The sequence below is a fragment of the Anas platyrhynchos genome, chromosome Z, assembly GCF_047663525.1.
Source record: "Anas platyrhynchos isolate ZD024472 breed Pekin duck chromosome Z, IASCAAS_PekinDuck_T2T, whole genome shotgun sequence".
Taxonomy (NCBI): Eukaryota; Metazoa; Chordata; class Aves; order Anseriformes; family Anatidae; genus Anas; species Anas platyrhynchos.
In genome coordinates, this window is record NC_092621.1 from 54,187,645 (window position 1) to 54,206,404 (window position 18,760).

The 18,760-nt window shown below is 44.6% G+C and overlaps 2 protein-coding genes across 6 annotated transcripts in view; one reads left to right on the forward strand and one right to left on the reverse strand.

The window, feature by feature from the left end:
* Nucleotides 1-2,536: 2,536 nt before the first annotated feature.
* The window catches only part of IDUA (alpha-L-iduronidase), a 46,794-nt gene continuing 30,570 nt past the window's right edge, over nucleotides 2,537-18,760 (forward strand). The window contains exons 1-2 of one of the 3 annotated variants that reach the window (XM_027446441.3): nucleotides 2,537-2,802; nucleotides 5,569-5,709. In XM_027446441.3, the coding sequence (XP_027302242.3) occupies nucleotides 2,681-2,802; nucleotides 5,569-5,709 (263 nt within the window). In that variant the 5' untranslated portion in view covers nucleotides 2,537-2,680. Of the gene's footprint in view, nucleotides 2,803-5,568; nucleotides 5,710-18,760 lie in introns of those variants that run through there. The other 2 variants (XM_038170761.2, XM_027446442.3) reach the window with 2 other exon arrangements.
* The window catches only part of SLC26A1 (solute carrier family 26 member 1), a 39,695-nt gene continuing 30,302 nt past the window's right edge, over nucleotides 9,368-18,760 (reverse strand). For all 3 annotated transcript variants that reach the window (XM_038170759.2, XM_038170758.2, XM_038170760.2), the window contains 2 exons: nucleotides 15,120-15,767; nucleotides 9,368-14,351 (listed from right to left, as the gene is read on the reverse strand). In XM_038170759.2, coding sequence (XP_038026687.2) covers nucleotides 12,831-14,351; nucleotides 15,120-15,737 — 2,139 coding nt within the window. In that variant the 5' untranslated portion in view covers nucleotides 15,738-15,767 and the 3' untranslated portion in view covers nucleotides 9,368-12,830. The remainder of the gene's footprint in view (nucleotides 14,352-15,119; nucleotides 15,768-18,760) is intronic.

The following is an 18,760-nucleotide window of genomic DNA, read 5'->3' on the forward strand; positions in this document are numbered from 1 at the left end:
TAGGGATTTTCTTTTAGGCCAAGTTTAGAATTTTAACAAGTACTGAAGGTACAGGAGACATCTGAACTGAAAAGCCTCATAAACAAATTTTCCATGCACTGACAGCTTTCCCCTGTGGTGCCCAGATGCCTCCTGACAGAGAAAGCTAATGCAGCAGGAAGAGTCAACTGCTCCCCGTGAAGGAGTCTGATGTGCCTCTGTTCTCAAAACATCTGCAGGGATGCTGCAGGGAGAGCAGCTGGGACCAAATGGTTTTCACAGTAAGGAGTGACTCAGCTCTGGAGTAACAGGCTCTCACATCTCTCATCTGCCCTATCTGAGACACTGGATAGATGAATTTCTGCTTTCTAGGCAGCTGGCATGCTGGCTGGGAATGGCCAGCTTCCACTTACTGGTTGTTCTCTTGCTACTTCCTTCCATTCTCCCACCATTTCCTATACTGGTGTGCCTCCTCAGGAATTGCCTCAGGACAGGAAGCTCCCAGTCAGTGCATGAACACAGGAGGAGGCTGCTGCAAAGCATCCAGCACCCTTTTGCTGGGAGTGTCAGAAATGGGAAATCTCCCAGGTAAAACTCCCCACAGAAAACCTCCTGCTGGGGACCTCCCACTCTCCTGGCCCTTGGATGAGCAGAAAGCCAAAAGCAGTAGAGGAGTTTCCCTTTGGCTACGGTGGTTATCATGGCTCTGACTGACCATCTCCAGAATCGTGCCCATAGCAAGCTGGGCGTAGGTGTTCAGCCCTGAATAAAATATGCCTGGGAAACTGCTGGAGGTTACCTCTTGCAACCCTGGCATTTGCCCTGCCCCTGGCAGAAGATACCTGGGAGTGTTGTAGACAAGGCCACTGGATGTGACCAGTGTAGCCTGACATTCGGCCTGCAAATGCCTCCGTGGACACGTTGGCTACCCGGGTTTTGAGAAAGCAAACCATTTGGCCCCAGCTGTTCCCTCTGCAGCATCTCTGCAGATGTTCTGAGAACAGAGGTATATCAGGTTCCATCACAGGGAAGAGGTGAATCTTTTTGCTGCAGTTTCTTCCTGCAAAGAATAAGTACAACAAGTTACAAGGGCAGCTGTTGGTACCAGGAAAGATTTTCTGCTGGGAGTTGCAGCTCTTCAGAACATGAACCTTGGAAAATCTTGTTGATTGGTTTCTCAGGCACAAGAAAATAAACACAGGGCTAATGCTGAGAAACCTCCAGTTCACTGACTGTCTCTCCTTTGGCAAGAATGTTGTCTTAACTTCTAAGCCCCAGCTTTTGGTCTGATGTGCACTGAGCAGGGAGCATCCCTTGGGGAAGTTGTTCAGAACAAAGGAGACAGACTCCCAGTGAAGAGTCTTTCCCTTCCCTGAGCTCTGACAGATACTTTTTAAAAATGTCAACACAGCCCTCCAGACTGTTTACCCTTGCAACTTCTCTGATATCCTCAGCTATCCATTCCATGTTAGCCTCATGCTGCTCTCTTCATCCCTGGCTCTGTGGTGTTTTGGTATGTTTTACACCATACCTGTCATTGTGTCTGAAGAGGGCCAAGGTTTCCTGGACAGATCATAGTTTGTTTGGCACCTCGTCTTCCAGAGTAGATTTTGACTTTTCAGCCAGGGCTTAAACCTTCCTCGTGCCAACAGGGTCAGACTATAGTAGGAAACCATGGGGTTCACAGGGATTCTCCCTTGTAAATTTTCAATGAAATTTGCTGGCAGGTCTCTGGTTGAGAGCTAAGCTGACAAGATTTTGGCTCCTCTGCAAGGGGTAACTTCCATCCCATTGCAGCAGCAGCAGCTAGGTGCTGGTGGTGCTGGTATGCGTGCCCGCACTGCAATGTGTTCTCCATGCTCTGAGGCACCAAGGTGCAGGGTCACCATTAACTCACCCACAAACCACAGGATGACATTTGGTAGTCAGCTGTTCATCTCCTCCTGCCTGTCCCACTGGAAGGGGAGCCAGGATGGACAGCCCTTTCCAGGTGGCAAACTGCTTGCAGTCCTCAGTATTTTGGGTTGTGAAAAGGAGGCCCAGCTCTCCTCATTTTTCTTCCAGCTCACAAAATCTGATGAGATCATGAACAATTTGTGACAGAGATCCTTAGGGAAGAGAGCCCCACCTCCATGGCAGACCCCGTCCTGAGGCACCTCACGAGAAATAAGCACTTATATAACTTTAATCTAGGCTGCCTACTAAGCGCTTCAAAAGCTCCTCGCCACACTGAGATCACTGAATAAGCTTAGGTTGAAAGTAAAAAGTGACACGGTTTCAATTATGCTAGTTTGTTCGTTTTTCTGAAGGTCTATCCCATGTGGTGGCGGCGTGGGGGTGCATTCCCCTCCTGGGGCACACAGGGGTAAGCGCCGCGGGACGCGCCACCACTTGAGGGAAGCGCCTCACAGCCGCCAGAACTACAACAACAACAAAACCCACAAGTTGTGAGGTCTCAAACACAGCCCTTTCGACCCAAAAGACCCCGGCCCCGCCCGCCGAAGCGGTGACACCACAGCCGGCGCCTCACACGGCCGCCGGGGGCGGGCACCCGGCGTCGCGTCCGTGCTGCGTTTATAAAGGGCGCCGGTGGCGGTGTGGGTGCTGGTGTTGTGCCCTGAGCTTGGCTCGATTTGGCTCATTTCGGCTCGATTTGGCTCGTTTCGGCTCGATTTGTCTCGCCCCGGCCCCCTGTGCCGCCATGCGGCTGCTGCCCTGGCTCATCGTGCACCTCGGCGCGGGCTCCGCCGCCTTCATGGTGTCGGTGGATGTCCAGCGAGCCGGGCGGCCCCTGCAGCACTTTTGGCGGAGCACGGGTTTTTGGTAAGCCTGCCATGGTCCTCTCAGGGCAGGGGGCTGTGCACGGCGGCGGGCGACCAAGCAGCGAGGGTGGGAGCCGCTGGCCAGCAGCCCGCCTGAAGGGCAGCGTGCCCCGGGGTGCCATGGAGGGGTCCGGGCTTGCTGCTGTGGGGTGAAGGGCCCGGCGGTGTGCTGGGGGTTGTGGTGTAGCCTGGAGTGTGTTAACATGAGCAGAGCTGGACGTGGGGCCAGTTAAAGTAAGCGGGATGTTGCCAAATGGGGCCACTCGACAGCCCCTCTCTGTCCTGCGCCTTTGTTTCAGGGCCCCTCCGACACTCAAAGTCCTTCCTCCTGCCCCCAAAAAGGCACACACAGTGATACCCGGAGCTTACACCCCTTCCTTTTCAGCCCTTACGCTGTCACAGCCTCTAAACAGGACCCGACAAAGCTTCATCGCCTGACAGCTCTAGGAGTTTGCTCTCCCTGCAAGCATTTTCAGTGTGGATCATCACCCCGATGTGCTCAGCGAGGCCAGTTCACCACAGTCAGGGGACTGTGGACAAATCCCAGCCCCACCACTCCTCCCGACAGTGCTTTGCCTCTCAGAAAGGCCTGTCTGGCTCAACCAAGCGAGCCTGAGCAGCCCTCCAGAAGTGTGAAGGTTTCTAGCAGGCTGCAAGTCAAGAGACAGCATGTTCCTCAGCCGTGTTGTTATCTTATTTTAAGCTAATTATGACCCCCTTCACTCAGCCATACAGTGGATTAATTAATAGGTGAAGGATAAAAAGTCACAGCAGGGGTGGAATCAGCAGCATGTGCCTAGGACAGAAATTTTAATATAGCACATGAAGGAACTCAGAAAACTTGAAAGAAAATATTAGAGAAGAAACACAGCAGGCCCTAAAAGCACCTAGAGTGCATTAATTGAAATACATTCTGGTGAAGACAAATATTAGGGCTTTCTGCATTTTTTTCTTTTGCTATTTCACTTGTGTCTTTAATTTCTTCTTGCAAGTTTAAGAAACATTCATGAAATACTGCCTTAAATAGTACGTTTTTCTCATTTAAACTTCAATCCAAGAAACATCCATGCTTTTCATTGCATTAATGAAATTTCATCAGACTACAAGAGGGAGAAAGATGTCACAGAGGATGCTGAGCAGCAGAAGCAGAGGCCTCTGGTCAGCAGCTATTCGATTATAGTGTAACACATGGTCCAAACATGGTAGTTCTCAGGCTGTAGGATCCCAGCTCCCTTGAAAGGTCCCACTGTGACAGAACTGGGGCCCAGCTGTTAAAGCTTCTTTCTGCATCGCAGTTTCAGAGGGCTGGTCACATGTGCAGCTTGGGGAGCAGCAGACACTAAAACTTGAGAGACTGCAAGACTTGAGATTCCCAAACTCAGAAGAGGAAAGGGCAGATACTGGTACCAGCAGTAACAAAACCCCACTTTTTCCAGCATTCTGTGCTATCTTGTCGTGGTCCCGGGGTTTCTCTCCAGCAGGGCGTGAATTTCAGCATGCTTATTCAGCATGGACACAGCATGTGAGTGCTTTATGCCTTGATTTCTGTTTAGTTTGCCATTGAAACAGTACATTGGTCCAAGCTTGAATCATAGTGGACTCATAAGGCACTGCTTCAAAAATCAAGTGGTTAACATTGTCCTTATCCACTGGAACAATCGAAACCACCAAAATGGCTGGAGCATTTTTAGTAAGAGTGAAATCAGTAATTTCTCAGTCTTGTGTGACTTGCAGCAATCCCAAGGAAATAATTTTTAAGTGCTTTGTATGCTAGGGAAGTTGCCCAGTAGGGCTCACATGTGCTGACTGATTTCTATGAAGCACTACAAGGATGTAGTGCATGTCAAGACTTACACTTTCAAATGAGGATGCAGGAATGGGGTGATTGATGGGCAATGTCTTTGCTAGGAGAAAAGATGTGACAAATCCTTTTCTAGGTGGGGTCAGGCTTTTCCCCCTTTGGGGCACAGATGGGTGTACAGTAGCAAACTGTTTCATTGGGGTCCTTGCTGGAGCAGGGATGAACACGTAGAGAGGGATGGAGGAGGAGATTGCAGTATAACTTCATAGCATGGTTAAAGTCATCACAGAGCTGCAAAGATCTACCAGTATCTACTGCCAGTGACAGCAGCTGAGTAATTACATTTCAGAATCCCTTGCAGATTATATGTTTTGTTCCAGCAGAAAAGAGAAAAGCTTATTGCTGAAGAGCAGAAACTTGAACTTAGAAGACCTGTGTGTTAGTGTGGAAGCAGTAGTAAGTTTGGACCTCTTGTGTGACCTGCCCATCAGAGGAGATACCACAGTATGCAAAGCATAAACTATATTAGTGCATAACTGTAAAAGTGAGTAACTACCTGTGAACAATATATTAGAGCACAAGCCATCTCTCCTTGCTATGCGAAGATGTATACAAGTATTTTACCAGACTTTGGGGATAATTATTTTGTCTTTCTTGTAATACAAACACTTTAGCACTCAGAATTTCCATGTTCCCAGGAGACTTTTGGTGGAGTAGGTAGACAGTGAAGTCTTGTTAACATCGTCATTGTTGACCATCCCTGAGCAAGTTAAACAGCTTGCAGCATTAAATATAGGAACAAGCCACATGCTCCAGCGCTCCCTTACACTTAGAGGTGGACTCAGCATTGCTGAAGAATGTAGAGGCTTGGAAAGTACAATTCTGCTTCTAACCTCTGGGTATGCAGTGGAACTGCTAGCTGATTTTGTAATATGTTTCCTCTTCTCTGTCCTTCTTTTCCCAAAGCCCTCCTTTACCTCACAGCCGTGCTGATCTCTTTGACCTGAGCAAAGATCAAGAGCTGAACCTGGCATACATTTCTTCTGTTCCTCATGGTGGCATTGAACAAGTTCGAATTCACTGGTTACTGGAATTGGTTGCTGTCGGGTAAGCAAACAATTAATGTCAAAATTCAAGAACACTTGTCTCGTTAAGTGCCCAGTGGGTGCTCACACTGGTAGATCTTACAGGGTAACTGCACGCTGGGTAAGTTTTTGCTTTCCTGGAAGTCAGGTAACGGCCAGTGGAGGGGAATCAATTTGGGAGTGTATGAGATGAAGGAAGGCATGGCTAGCTTTCATGCATTGCATCCTAACAACTGGTTAAGGGGCAGATTGAGGCTTTTTTTCATCGGAAGAGCCCTGTGGGTGCACTCTTCAGGCTTTACCAAGACCACCTCAGGTGACACGCTGCAATCATTCCACATCTCCACTGCAGCCATCCCAAGCCCACAGGGGCTTGATTCTCAGCTGTGACATGACCTCCAGGGAGGCCTCAGGCCAGCAGAAGTGTGTCTCATCGAACATTACACACTTTAAGGTTATAGGACAGTATTTCTTATCTGCATTCATCCTTTCTAAAATCCTGCTTGGGACAGACTTGAAAAAAAGGACTCTAGAGGAGCCCCCAATGCTTCTTTAAGCAAGGAAGTTTTCTACTTTGCAGCCAGGACATTTATGCCTAGTATTATGGAGGGAACTCACCCAGATTTCAGTCAACAGTTACTCCTGCTGTTTTCAGGACACACTAGGTTTATCACTGCCATTCTTTCAGAGTCTGGTGTTAGCACAGTAACACCTTCAGCTACTCAGTACTGAGAGGAGGAACTGGGAGAAGCCAGACTTTCAGAGCAGTTTCAGCCTACAGCCTGGCTCTGCATATGTACCTAGAGCTCCCTCTGGCTGTAACTCTGGTTTTAATATTCAGGTCACAGTGTTAACACTCCCTTTACAGGTAGCTATATCTCTTGCGAAAGCTGGGAACAGAGCAGAATATGATGATAGACGTAAATTCAGTGCATTCCTTACCAAAGCACTTCAAGTGGCAATGCTGTCCTGAGCAAGGCTTTTGTTGAGAAGTGTGTAATTGGCTAGCAATTATCCATTCTATCAACAGTGCTAGGAAAGTAGCTTACATTTCTGTCCTTTAGTTTGGGAGACAGCAAAAAAGTCCCACAAAGATTAAAACAAACCTGATTTTTTTGAGAGTTCCAAATAAAAGCTGACACTATGTTATTACTACTTCCAGTGTCCATCCCCTTGGGAATTTCTTTTTACATGTATCTCCTCAACCTACCTATGCACTGCGTTTAGTGGCAGGAAATGACAACTAAAACACTGTGGCTTTTGTTCATACCAGTTCTCTTCCCACTTTCTAAAGGATTCATATACAAAATGGAATTTCTAATTCAAGGGCAGACAAATATATAGCACCATTAAGAAGACAATATTGGAATTCCTTGTTTTTCAAGTCCCGTTCAACTCATATCAATACATTGCTCAGAAAGGGAACACTGATGGAAATGTGTCACCCACCATGATAAATAAGGCAGAAGAAGTAGTGACAACCAAGGTGGACAAGGCTGAGGTCCTTGACAATTTTTTGCCTCACTTTTCACTGACAGTCATTCTTCCCAAGTCTCTCAAGTCCTGGAACCCTAAGCCAGGGACTGGGGGAATGAAGTCCCTCCCATTGTAAGCGAAGATCAGGTTTGAGGCCACCTGATAAACCTGAACAGAGGCAAGTCTGTGGCACCTGATGCTTTTCAGGGCCCGGAGGGAATAGGCTGATGTAGTTGCTAAGTTGCCCCATCGTATTTGAAAAGTCATGGCAGTCTGGAAAAGTCCCCATTGGCTGGAGAGAAGGGAATATCACACACATTTTTGAAAAAGGTAATGAGGATGCTGGAACTTATTGACCAAGTCAGGTCACGGAATATAGATCCTCCTGGAAACCTGCAGTAAGCAGTGTCTGTCAAGGGTCCAGGCGAGGACTGATACTATTTAATACCTTTCTTAATGGCACAGACCGAGTGCACCTTCATCAAGTGTGAGGCTGACATCAAGTGGAGTTGTGCAGTTGATACACTAGAGGGAAAGGATGCCATCCAGATGGATCTCGACAGGTTTGAAAAGTGGGCCTGTGTGGGAGCCTCATGGAGCTCAGCAAGGCCAAGCACAAGGTGCTGCACCTGGGCTGGGGCAATCACCAGGAACAGTACAGACTGGGTGATGAATGGATTGAGAGCAGCCCCGAGGAGGACCAGGGGGCACTGGTGTACAATGAGCTCGACATGAACTCTCAGCATGTGCTTATGTGCTTGCAGCCCAGAATTCCAACTTTATTCTGGGCTGCATCAAAAGAAGCACGGCCAACAGGTCGAAGGGAGGTGATTGTCCCTCTCTGTTCTGCTCTTGTGAGGGTGCAGCCAGGCTCTGGGGCCTCCAGCACAAGAAGGATGTAGCTCTGTTAGAGTATGTCCAGAGGAGTGCTACAAGGCTGACCTGAGGACTGGAGCACCTCTCCTGTGAAGAAAGGCTGAGAGAGCTGGGGTCATTCAGCCTGGAGAAGAGAAGGCTCTGGGCAGAACTTATAGTGGCCTTACAGTGCCTAACAGGGGCTTACAGAAGGGACTCCTTGTTGGGGATTGTAGTGATGGGACAAGGAGTAATGGAACTGTAGTTCACTTGCATTGGAAGTGTTCAAAGTCAGGTTGAGTACACGGCTCTGAGCAGCTTGGTGTAGTGAAAGATGTCCCAGATCACGGCTGGGTTGTGTTAAACGTTCTTTAAAGTTCCTTCCAGCTCAAGACATTATATTTTTCTATGATTTTATGTCCCTGGGGGGAATGAGGCAGGTGGGGTGGCAGGGGAAGACGCCTAGAACAGGATTGATTGGTCTAGGAGGAAATACAAACCGTGGGGAAAAACAAAACAAAACAAAGCAAAACAAAAACCACCAACAAAAAAACAACGGCATTCAAAGCAATAATAGCTCTTAAATTTCAGCCTTAGGCTGTTGCTAAGCTGGCCATATTTATCATGACAACCCATGTCACTATTACATCTCCTGTACCTCGCACAGGAAAATAAGAGTTTACCAGTCATAAGTTTGGAGAAGCAACAAGATGAAGGACAGCTCAGACTCTGAAAAAAGGGACGTGAGCAGAGCAGTAGTGGGTTTCAGAGTGTGCATTAGGAACAGGAGAGGTTTTCCTCCTAGGTATTCGGGTGTACATAGGTTTGGATGGGAAGAGTTCTGTGTTGACGCTTGATTCTGTGCATGTGCAGTTCTTTTTCTGAACCACTGACTTCCAGAAGGATGTAGAGAGGTTTTGGGTAAGAACCCCATGACAGAAAAGCTGTATTATGTTGTGAGGTTGGTGAATAGAGAGGACTTATTGAAAGATGATGGTGGGACTTGACTGAAGTACCTTCCGTATGGAAAACAGTGGGCTGGGAGGTATCACCACTGTGGAAGGCTGCCAGTAACATGCATTGCTTTTCTTCCCAGTGGTACTGCAAAAAGGTGCCTAAAATGTTCCTCCCCAAAAGTAGATGTGTCCACTTAGACGACTTCTACTTTTTCCTTTTTCACTTCTGTAATCATCTTCCTCATTATGCCTTCTAATAATAAATGACTCGATACTGAATGCATCCCTGTATTTTAACCCTTTTCTAGGACACCAGGCCTGCCTCTTATCTTCCACTTTATTGCACGTTATCCTGTTACTTTACCACCTGTGAAAGGATACCACGAGTCAGGCTGTTTTCAAAGAACTGCTAGTTTTATTTTCCAACCAAAAGCACACATTTGTCTCCAGGTCATGCCACACAGGATTCAGGGTAATGGGGAACCCAAGGTTTCTTCCATGGACTGGACAATTCCAAGGTTGTTATTTACCTGTGCCAATAAATGTAGCTATTTTGGTGGCCACATAGTCTGGCCATCCTGCACTCATCAACAGGAGAGCTTAAGGTAAACGCTCCCAACTCTATGCCCAGCTCCATGGGACCCAGACTGTCCCCAAGTTAAGGTCCCTTTTTTATTGTTGTGTAGCAGTACTAAAATTTGTTGGATACATTATGTATGCAAGGCACCACAGTGGACAAAAAATATAGTTAATGTACACAATGGATATAATGTTTTCTAATAGACATATAACAATTTTATTTCAAAATTAACATTAACCTATTTGTAATTACAAGACTATCCCCAGCTCCTCTCCCAAGTCCCAGTACATAATTCCTGGTACCACAGGAGAGAAGAGAATCAGCAGTTTTTAACATTTTCAGTCGTCATACACATAATCTTGGTGTAACGTAGTATAGCAAACATTAACCTGCCAGAACAAAAGGTGTACGTTTTTAGTTACTTTTTGCATACTCAGAAATAGTTCACAACCTCCCAGTGTCCCTACATCAGAAGGCTGAAAGCTGTTTCCCTGCTGTGTTTGATGTTGTCCAACACAACTTGATTGTGAGCCAGATCTGTCAATGAAACTGAAACAGACAGTGGTTCTTTTGGTTTCTGGTGGTTGGTAGGTTCCTCCTAGCAAAAGACTAAAAACTCATCCCCTCTGTTATGCATAGAATAGTTTCCCTGCTTTGCTGTTTTTTTCCTACAATAAGTAGGATTAAAAAAAATAAAAGAGACTCTTGACTAAATTTCTCAGTCTGATGGGTAAGAAAGACTGCCAGGGCAGCTTCTGTTCATTTTTCTTCAAAAACTGTTGCAAGGATACACCTTCCTTACGAGTTGCTCTTTTTTTTTTTTTTTTTTTTTTTTTTTTTAAGATTAATCTAGAGTTAAAGGTATTTTTTCCTTTTGTTCCTAGTTGGTAGTTTGACCCATAAAGATAAAAGGGTTTTGGACTGAAGCAATTTAGGTTGACTTCCAGCACTGGATGCTGTGATGCTTGTCACAGCAGCCTAAGAGTGTCTGTATGGATACTAATTGTTTACAGTAATTCCTGTGAACCCACTTCCTCATGTGAGGTCCTGGCAAGACTTTAGAAGGGGTACTCCCTGATCAAAGAATTGTTACAAAGAAAACCAGACACAAAGCAGCACTTTGTCCTTGGGCTCTGCTCATTTGCTTTTATGATAGAAATAAGCTTGTCATACCAAGTCAGCACTTTAAAGAATTATGGAATTAAATTGTTTTATGGCATCAAAACACTGCCAGTGGTCAATCCTGTAATCTCTCGATGGGCATTTCTGTCAGGTTTTACTGCCCTGGCACTGCTAACTGTGCAGCTGATACGCAGTTTTGTAATGAGCACATAAGAATGTCAGCGTTGAGTCACCTACCAAATTCTGTGCTGTTCTCAATCCCTGTGAAGACATTTTTTATTTTGTCTTTTGGGAATGCATTGCTTTTCCTTTAATGAAATATTTGTTCCTGAGAGCCAGAAAGGCTCTGGGGCACCTGGAGAACCTCGGTTTGAGTGTTCTTTCACTCAGTGACCCGAAAAGTTGAAATAAGCAAGTCACATGATGTGTTGGCTCAGCAATTTTTTTTAAATGACACAGCAGAGAAATGGCTTCAGCATATATAGACCTCATTCCTAGAGTCTGCTAAGTGTACAAGGCACAGCTGTGACAGTTTCCTTCCATGCGTTGTTCCATGTGTGAACCAGCCATGACTAAGAGAAAGTTAGGGCACCTGACCTAACTTTTATGCAGGTAATTAGGAGCTTAGATGTAAGAGAGGGTATTCTGCCAATGCCATATGCTAGAATACTAAGTACCAACAGTGATGCAGTCAAAATCTAGGTGTGTGCGTATTTGTGAAGAGAGAGCATGTATATAAAACAAGAAAACTGACTCCAAGGGTATCATTTGACACAATGCAGAACGAACAGCTGTTAATAAAAATTATTATTAAAAAGTAACCCATTTCAGTAAAACATGGGTTATTGGACCTCTAATCAAAGACTAATATGGTAGGGAGAAAAAAGAGTGTATTATGTACAAATCGTGGCGAGGTTTTTCTAGCATATGGGGATACACAGCTTGCAAAGCATTGTTCACTTCACTTGGCCCAGGTGTGCTACTGTAAAACTTCATTAGCATTGCATCAGAGAAGACAAGCTTTTTTTGGGTGATCTTTTTTTTTTTTTATGTGATCATTGTTGTGCAATGCATTGCTCCCCTCCTTGGCAGATCAGACTTACCTTCCCACCCTACCCTCTTGTTTTCTTCTCCTGCCCTCGCACCCATGCAGGCAGTTGTAGTGGGAACATGTCATGCTGTGGCACAGTACTGGGGTTTATATTCAGTGATCCTTATTCATCCTTGTATTAAAGCTGAATCTACCCAACAGAGGCAACACATTTTGACAGGATGGTACTACTACTACTACAGTAACTGTATGATTGTCAGTCAAAGCCATTCAGTTTTATTAATCACAGTTATCCTGTTCTACTAGTAACAACAAAATTGTTCATCAGGGTCATGTGTTTTTTTTTTCTGCATTATTAAAGGTATCAAAACTTTTAGTAACTAATTACCCCACACTGAAATTAATAATACAGATGACTCCAGGAGTTTGTTTTGGAGGAGATGGTTTTGAGAGGAATTTGTGGTGAATCATGGTTTCTTCTCGTGTGGCAGGTTGTGTCATTAAGCCCGTGCAATCAAAGCGACGAGGAGAGATATAACACATCCCACAATATTTTATAGATGTTATTTGTATGCAAACAGTAGCAGTTGCATCGGAGCATGTCTGGAATGAGTGAAGAGGCAGGGCCTTGCAAGCCACGTACACTGTTATGTGTCCAAGATGATAGATTCATTGCATTTTTTTGAAGATGGCTCATCCCTCTTAATAAACCCAGCCATTAGCCACTGGGAGAGGCAGCTGGCACTGGGCAGACTTCCCAGCACAACAGTCTCATGGTACATACATTTGGTCACACACGGTGAGGACAAAGGGAGGAAATCAGTCCCAAGGTGCCCTGAAGGTTGACTTCACAGCACCTTCACATCACCTGCATGCTGAAGTGAAGATGCAGATAGTGATCCAATCTGTTCCAGCCTGGTCCTGGACGATATCCCCAATGACTGTTCTATGTAGTGTCTAGCAAACCACAGAACTCTTCAGGAAAAAATGATTTGTAGGCCCGTTGCTGTACACGGACCACCGCATGTCTGATAATTTAACTATTGCAAACTGCCCCTCCCCATCTGTCACTTTTGAAGTGTATCATCAGGGGAAACACGGGATTAAACAGAACAATCTTCTGCAAGCTTTTGGTCTTGTGCAAACTGCACGGCGTTGTGTATGCTGTAGAAGAGCATTTCCTGCATGCTTCCACAATCTTTCCCAAAGTAGCCTCCTCTTTTCAGGGAGTCTATCACTGCGGGATTGCAGCAAGCCAGAAGAACAGAAATGTTTAACTCCTTGTAGTCTTTCAGAATTTCCTTTAGAGTATTAACTCCAGTGGTGTCCAAAAATGCGATGCAAGAGCAATCCACAATAAGAGTCTGGAAATCGATTTGCTTAGGAACTAGCTGCAGGGTGGTGTCTCCGCCGCCCAGTCCATTAGCAGTTGTGTGATCTTCCTTTTTCACATGCTGCTTTTCCTTCTTCTCATATTTCTTCCTTCTAGCCACTTCTAGGTTAGGGTCTAAGCCAGTCAGTCTGTACAGAGACTTTAGGAAATAGTTCCTGTTTGCATAGTAAAGTGGTGCCTCAAATCTGAATATTTTGACCTTTGGAATGGAGGAGAGGTTTTCATATTCCAAGTCATCCTCATAGAAGCTGGTGTCTTGGATTTGAGCGAGCAGGGCTGCCCGTGGCCGCTGTGTCCGAACAATGATGCAAATCATGGAGAAGACAATACCAACCAGCAGCCCAACTTCTGTGCTGACCAAGGCAGAGGCAGCCATAGTCACCACCCAAACCACCGTGTCCACCTTGTTCGCGTGGTACCGTGCCGGCACATCGCGGAATTTCCTCAGGGCTCCTCGGAGGCTGACAATGATGATGCAAGCCAGGACGCACTTCTGCAAGGAGTAGAAGAGAGGGGCCAAGAAGAGCAGCACGAGCAAAACCACCATGGCACTGATCACCCCGGAGACCTGAGTCTGGCAGCCGGTAGATGTCTTGACGAGAGTTTTCGCCAGAGCCGCGCTAGTTGCGAAAGAGTGGAAGAAAGAAGGGATGATGTTGCAGAACCCCACGGCGAACATCTCCTGGTTGGCCCGGATGGTGTAAGCGTATTTCTTTGCACACATTTCAGAAAGGGAGACGGTGAAGACAAAGCTGACCACAGCGAGAGGTAAAGCATCTACAGCAACACGGAGCATTAAGTTGAAACGTGGGACCTCGGGGGCGATAAATCCCGTCGGAATAGCTCCAGAAACACTGGATCCATAAACTTCATTTAAGTTTCCGTAGTGTGACACCAGCGTTGCCACAACAATAACCACGAGCTCTGTGGGCAGAGGGAACTTCAGCTTATGCTTGTACCGATCTCCCAGTTCTTTAGCAGCGACCAGCACTACAATGCAAATGGCACTTGTGATGACATCGCAAATGTTAGCCTGAGAAATGTTCCGGAAAATATTAATCCAAGTAATTACAAGCATGCCGTGCCCTTGGCTACGTGGGATTTTTATTCCGATCAGATACTTCACTTGAGCTGTTAAAATGGTCAGGGAGGCACCAGTTGCAAAGCCGTCTAGCACGGACTCAGACAGGTACATAGATACAAAGCCCAGACGAAAGACTCCCATTAGAACCTGGAGAAACACGGGGGGAAAAAAAAATAAAAAAAAAGAGGTAAGCTGTAAATGGTACTGCAAACAATTATTTACAGATGGGAGTTAAGTAGCTGGAGGGAGATAACATTTGGCTGCTTGAATCTTAAAACAGGAACTACCCTTCGATGTTTCTACTTATAAAATATGATTCCTTTTGCTGTTGTGTGTGCAAACCCAGGAGATGAACGAGGAGTTCCCTAACTTCATCGTTGGTCTGAAAGAACTCCATTAAAGTGACTTGTCTCAATTTTATTTCCCATGCAAAAGAGCAGTGGATCCAGCAGTGCTTCTGTTAATATGAATTTTCTTTTCCTCCTGGCTAGCAGCAATTACAATTACAATTTACAGCCATTGCTTTATGAACAGGACTTGAGTGACAACAGCTAAGACCTCTATTCTAGTTTCTCTATTTCTTCATTGCTGAAGTACACAGGTACCTCAGAACTTCCCTCATGATGAGATCTGTTTTGGATTCATGGCCAACAACCAGTAGAGTGTTAAGACAGTGTTATCAGACTTGCAGAAGACTGTTGTTTGACTTGTACTTGCTTTTAGATACTAAACTGCCTATGTCATGTTTTCTGTGAGCTGGTTACTCAGTTAGGCTTCCTGGAGAAGACAGTCCAAGATCATTTGAAGGAAATGATGCTGTATCTCTCATCGAAGGAGAGTCAAACCAACACCTAGGTCATGCAAGAGAGCTTTAGGACTTTCATACCTTGCCTCTGGATGTCAGCACCCACTTACCTGGTAGACTCCAGCCACAAACGTCAGGGCTGTGGCAATGCCGATAGCGTAGCACTCCTTGCCACACGCGGCACTCATCCCCGCCGCGGTCAGGTTGAAGGCAGTTGTGTTGGGCTGGCCGTCACTCTGCAGGGAGCCGTCACCCAAGACTGGTGGGACATCATCATTCAAGTCGAACCCAGCCAAGATAAGTTCTCGGTCCACAACTTGTCCTACCATTAGGCTTATCAGGCTGAAAATGCCCACGGAGACGTGACGGGATGTGCCCATCAAGAAGTAGATGATGTTGGCAAAGAATGATGTGTAAAGGCTGTAAATGGGCTTCAGACCTGCCAGGAGTGAGTACGCAATTGCTTGGGGCACCAGGATGATCCCAATCACTAACCCAGACATAACGTCCCCCCAGATGTACTCTTTGCACTGGTACTTGGGGAGCCATCGTAAAACTGGAAGGAAGTCCATGACGAAGTTCTTCAGTTTCCTTGGAGAGCAGGAGCAGCTCTTCCTCAGCTTGGCTAGCACAATCTCTTTCCTACTGGTCTTCACACGAGTCTTTCTTTCCATGAGAAAGCAGGAAGTGTTTTTTTCCATCCTGGTAGCCTCAAGTGGTCTTTCCATTGTCCCAGTGTTTACTTCACGTATCTGTTCCTGCAGTGTGAAAACGATACCTGTTAGGTTGCAACCTGTGAAGTGTGTTTTTTTTTTTGTCTGTTTGCTTATTTTTTGTTTGTTTGTTTTTAGCACAGATGCATAATGATGAGTTTGTCACCTTTTAAGGAAGCATTTAAGGAGGCATCATACCGACACAGGACTACAGTGACCGGGCATATAACACAAAAGAAATCTGCAAATTGAGTCCTTTCCTGTAAACCCTTATGTTTGCCTTAGATCAAATCCAATTTGTTTTACCAAGGAAAAGAGGAGTTAAAATAGTTATCTTGTTGTACAACAGCTCTTCCAGATGCTGCATTATAGAGGTTTCTGTCATCAGAAGCAGCACTTGATGGAGTGAAACAAGCATATAGTAAAACATACAGTAATGAGGTAGGCTGTGGACTTTTTAATAGCATTTCTGTAGGCATTGATGTGGAATTCACATGTGATATAGTGGTATGCCACTGCAGATGTCCTCGGTGCACAGGAGATGGATTTTGGTAGCAGAACTCGTAAAGCAGTGTTTCCTAGGCAGCATTAATCCTTAAGTCTTAGGCAAAAAAAAGTATGCACAAACTGCTGATGGTTAGAAGTTGTGCCTTATGTTATTAATTGCTGTGTAACATAAACATGTTGAATTGTAGGCTGCTTTGATATGCAGCCTCATTAATTAACAAACAGCTCCTTAGAAATACTGCTTTGGCAACCTGTGGACCATGCTGCATAATCAAGTCTGTCACCATCTCAGAAGAGTGCTACACATTACTATTTTCAGGTTTTAAAGTCATAGTTTACCTAGCTTTGCTCTCCAGGGAATAACATATACCAAGTACTTCACTCTGTGGGCTGCAGAACTAATTTTTTTTTTCTTCCTATGGGTCTTCTGCATTTCATTTTCTGATACATAAAGGATGGGAAAATTTGTCTTCTCCAGATGGAGGTGCTTTTGGTATCTGTTGCCCTTCCGAACACAACTGTTTTTGGCTAGCTCAGATCTCTGCATTTTTGCTTGATTGTCGAATTAAGTTGAAATTAGCTTAGTGCTTTCATATGTCATTTGGGGGCAGGGAGGGATGTGACTGAGAGGCCAAACAATGTCACATAAAAATGCCTGACCTTAAACACTTTAAAAATACAGAAAGGAGCAGGAAGGTGGAAAATGTCAAAAATACTATGCCAAGTGGCAAGTCTTGTCATCTGGTTCACAGTGGAAAGAGAGAAGATTGGCAAAAGTGGATGCATATATATTAGTACAGGTAGATAAGGAATGCCTCGTATTGACCTGGAAGAAGAGAGTATGCGATGCTGTGAACAATATGCAGAATCTAGGAAGGAAGAATTTCCCACGCCCAGCCTCTCACATTACAATAAACAGCCAGGGTCTCTGCAGCACTATTCTAACACCATGGCTAGAGCCCTTGGCTGGTCTGGTATTCCAAAATATTTTCAGTATTTTGACTTAATAATAAAAGAAGCAAATAATTGACTGCAGTTACTTAGTTAAATGAATAATTTTGGAGCCTGATTGTCAGAGTTAACTAAGCAAATCAAAGTGTGAATTAGCGCTGTTTAGGTTTTTCAAAAGCACCTTATTCCAGTACCTAAATTGTGCAAGTATTAGATGTTTTGTCTCATTTTAACAAAGAAGGGTTCCTGCTCAAAAGCACTTTTGCTTTTTGCAAAATATTTCATCCCCCTAAAAATTTTGCTTTTCTTGTGTCTTTGGAATTCCAGATACACCATCACTGCTATTAAAAGCTCTCAATTCACATGTCCAGGTAACAGAATTCACCTGCACATCACAGTGAAGTGGAAGTCCCCTAAGTTCTGCAGAAGTGACAATGGAAATGCTTTTATTTTTGATAATATAAATCTTATCTTTTTGACGACTCTAATTAACATATTTTCAGACTTGTTCTGAAACCGCTGTTCAGAATCTTTGCTGGCATGGTTGTGAAGAGAGTGTGAAAAAAAAATCATGAAGCAAAACCACCAATATAGACAATAACCTGTAAAGCTGCTACCAGCAAAAGTATAAGTTTGAGGTTTGACAGGTTCTTCTGTGGTGCAAGTTGTGTCTCAGTTAAGAGAAATGGTGGAAAAACTTACTGAATAGCTATGATGACAAAGCTTTTTGATGCCAGGTATGACATTACAATAAAATGTCAAAGCTTGTGTTAACCCAAAAGCTGAAGCTGTTTTTTAACTCCTTCAGCATCTAGAGACAGAAGCCATACTCCTCAGTTTCCTCAAACTTGAAGTCACTCACTGGCATAGCATTCTTTTGATACATTTTAATGATGTTAACAATTAAGTTTAGACTACAGTGATGTGAGTCATCTTTCCCTGGGTAAACTTCATACTTTTTTGTTGTTGTTCTTCGGAAGAATATTTAAATGTATTTGTGGTTGGTAACATTCAGCTAAAGTGTGGTGAGAAAGCTCAATAAGCTTATGAGCCCAACTAGGAATATGGTTGATAAACAAAGGAATACATTGCCAACAGTCTGTAAGTGTGTAATGTGATGGGCACCCCTAAAGGAACAAGCTCATTATAAAGTATTTCCTGTCTCCTTAGGTTGTCTATCCTGCTTATGAACTTTTTTCTAGATTTTAACAGATCCCTTCTGTCAGCAAATTGAAAAAAAAAACAATTCTTAACTATGTGTATGTAGCTACAGCAAAAATCTTCAAAAATGTCCCAAGTATTGTTTCAAATACATAATGTAATTTCTGAGGCCGTCCAGAGTTTAACTTCAGCTTGAAACAGAGTGCTTAAATGCTTCAGGTATGTAAATCATAATACAGTATAAGGCAGAGAAGAGATTCTTGTTGGAGATGCGTGGACTGATTGTCCAAACTTTTAATGGCCTGCCTAGTAGTGTAAATACATTTTAAAATATTAGTAGATTCCTATCCATCCCAATTACATTAAATGTTTTTTAACTCCCACTGTGTACGTTTCTTTGTTACAGTTTCTTTCCCTCA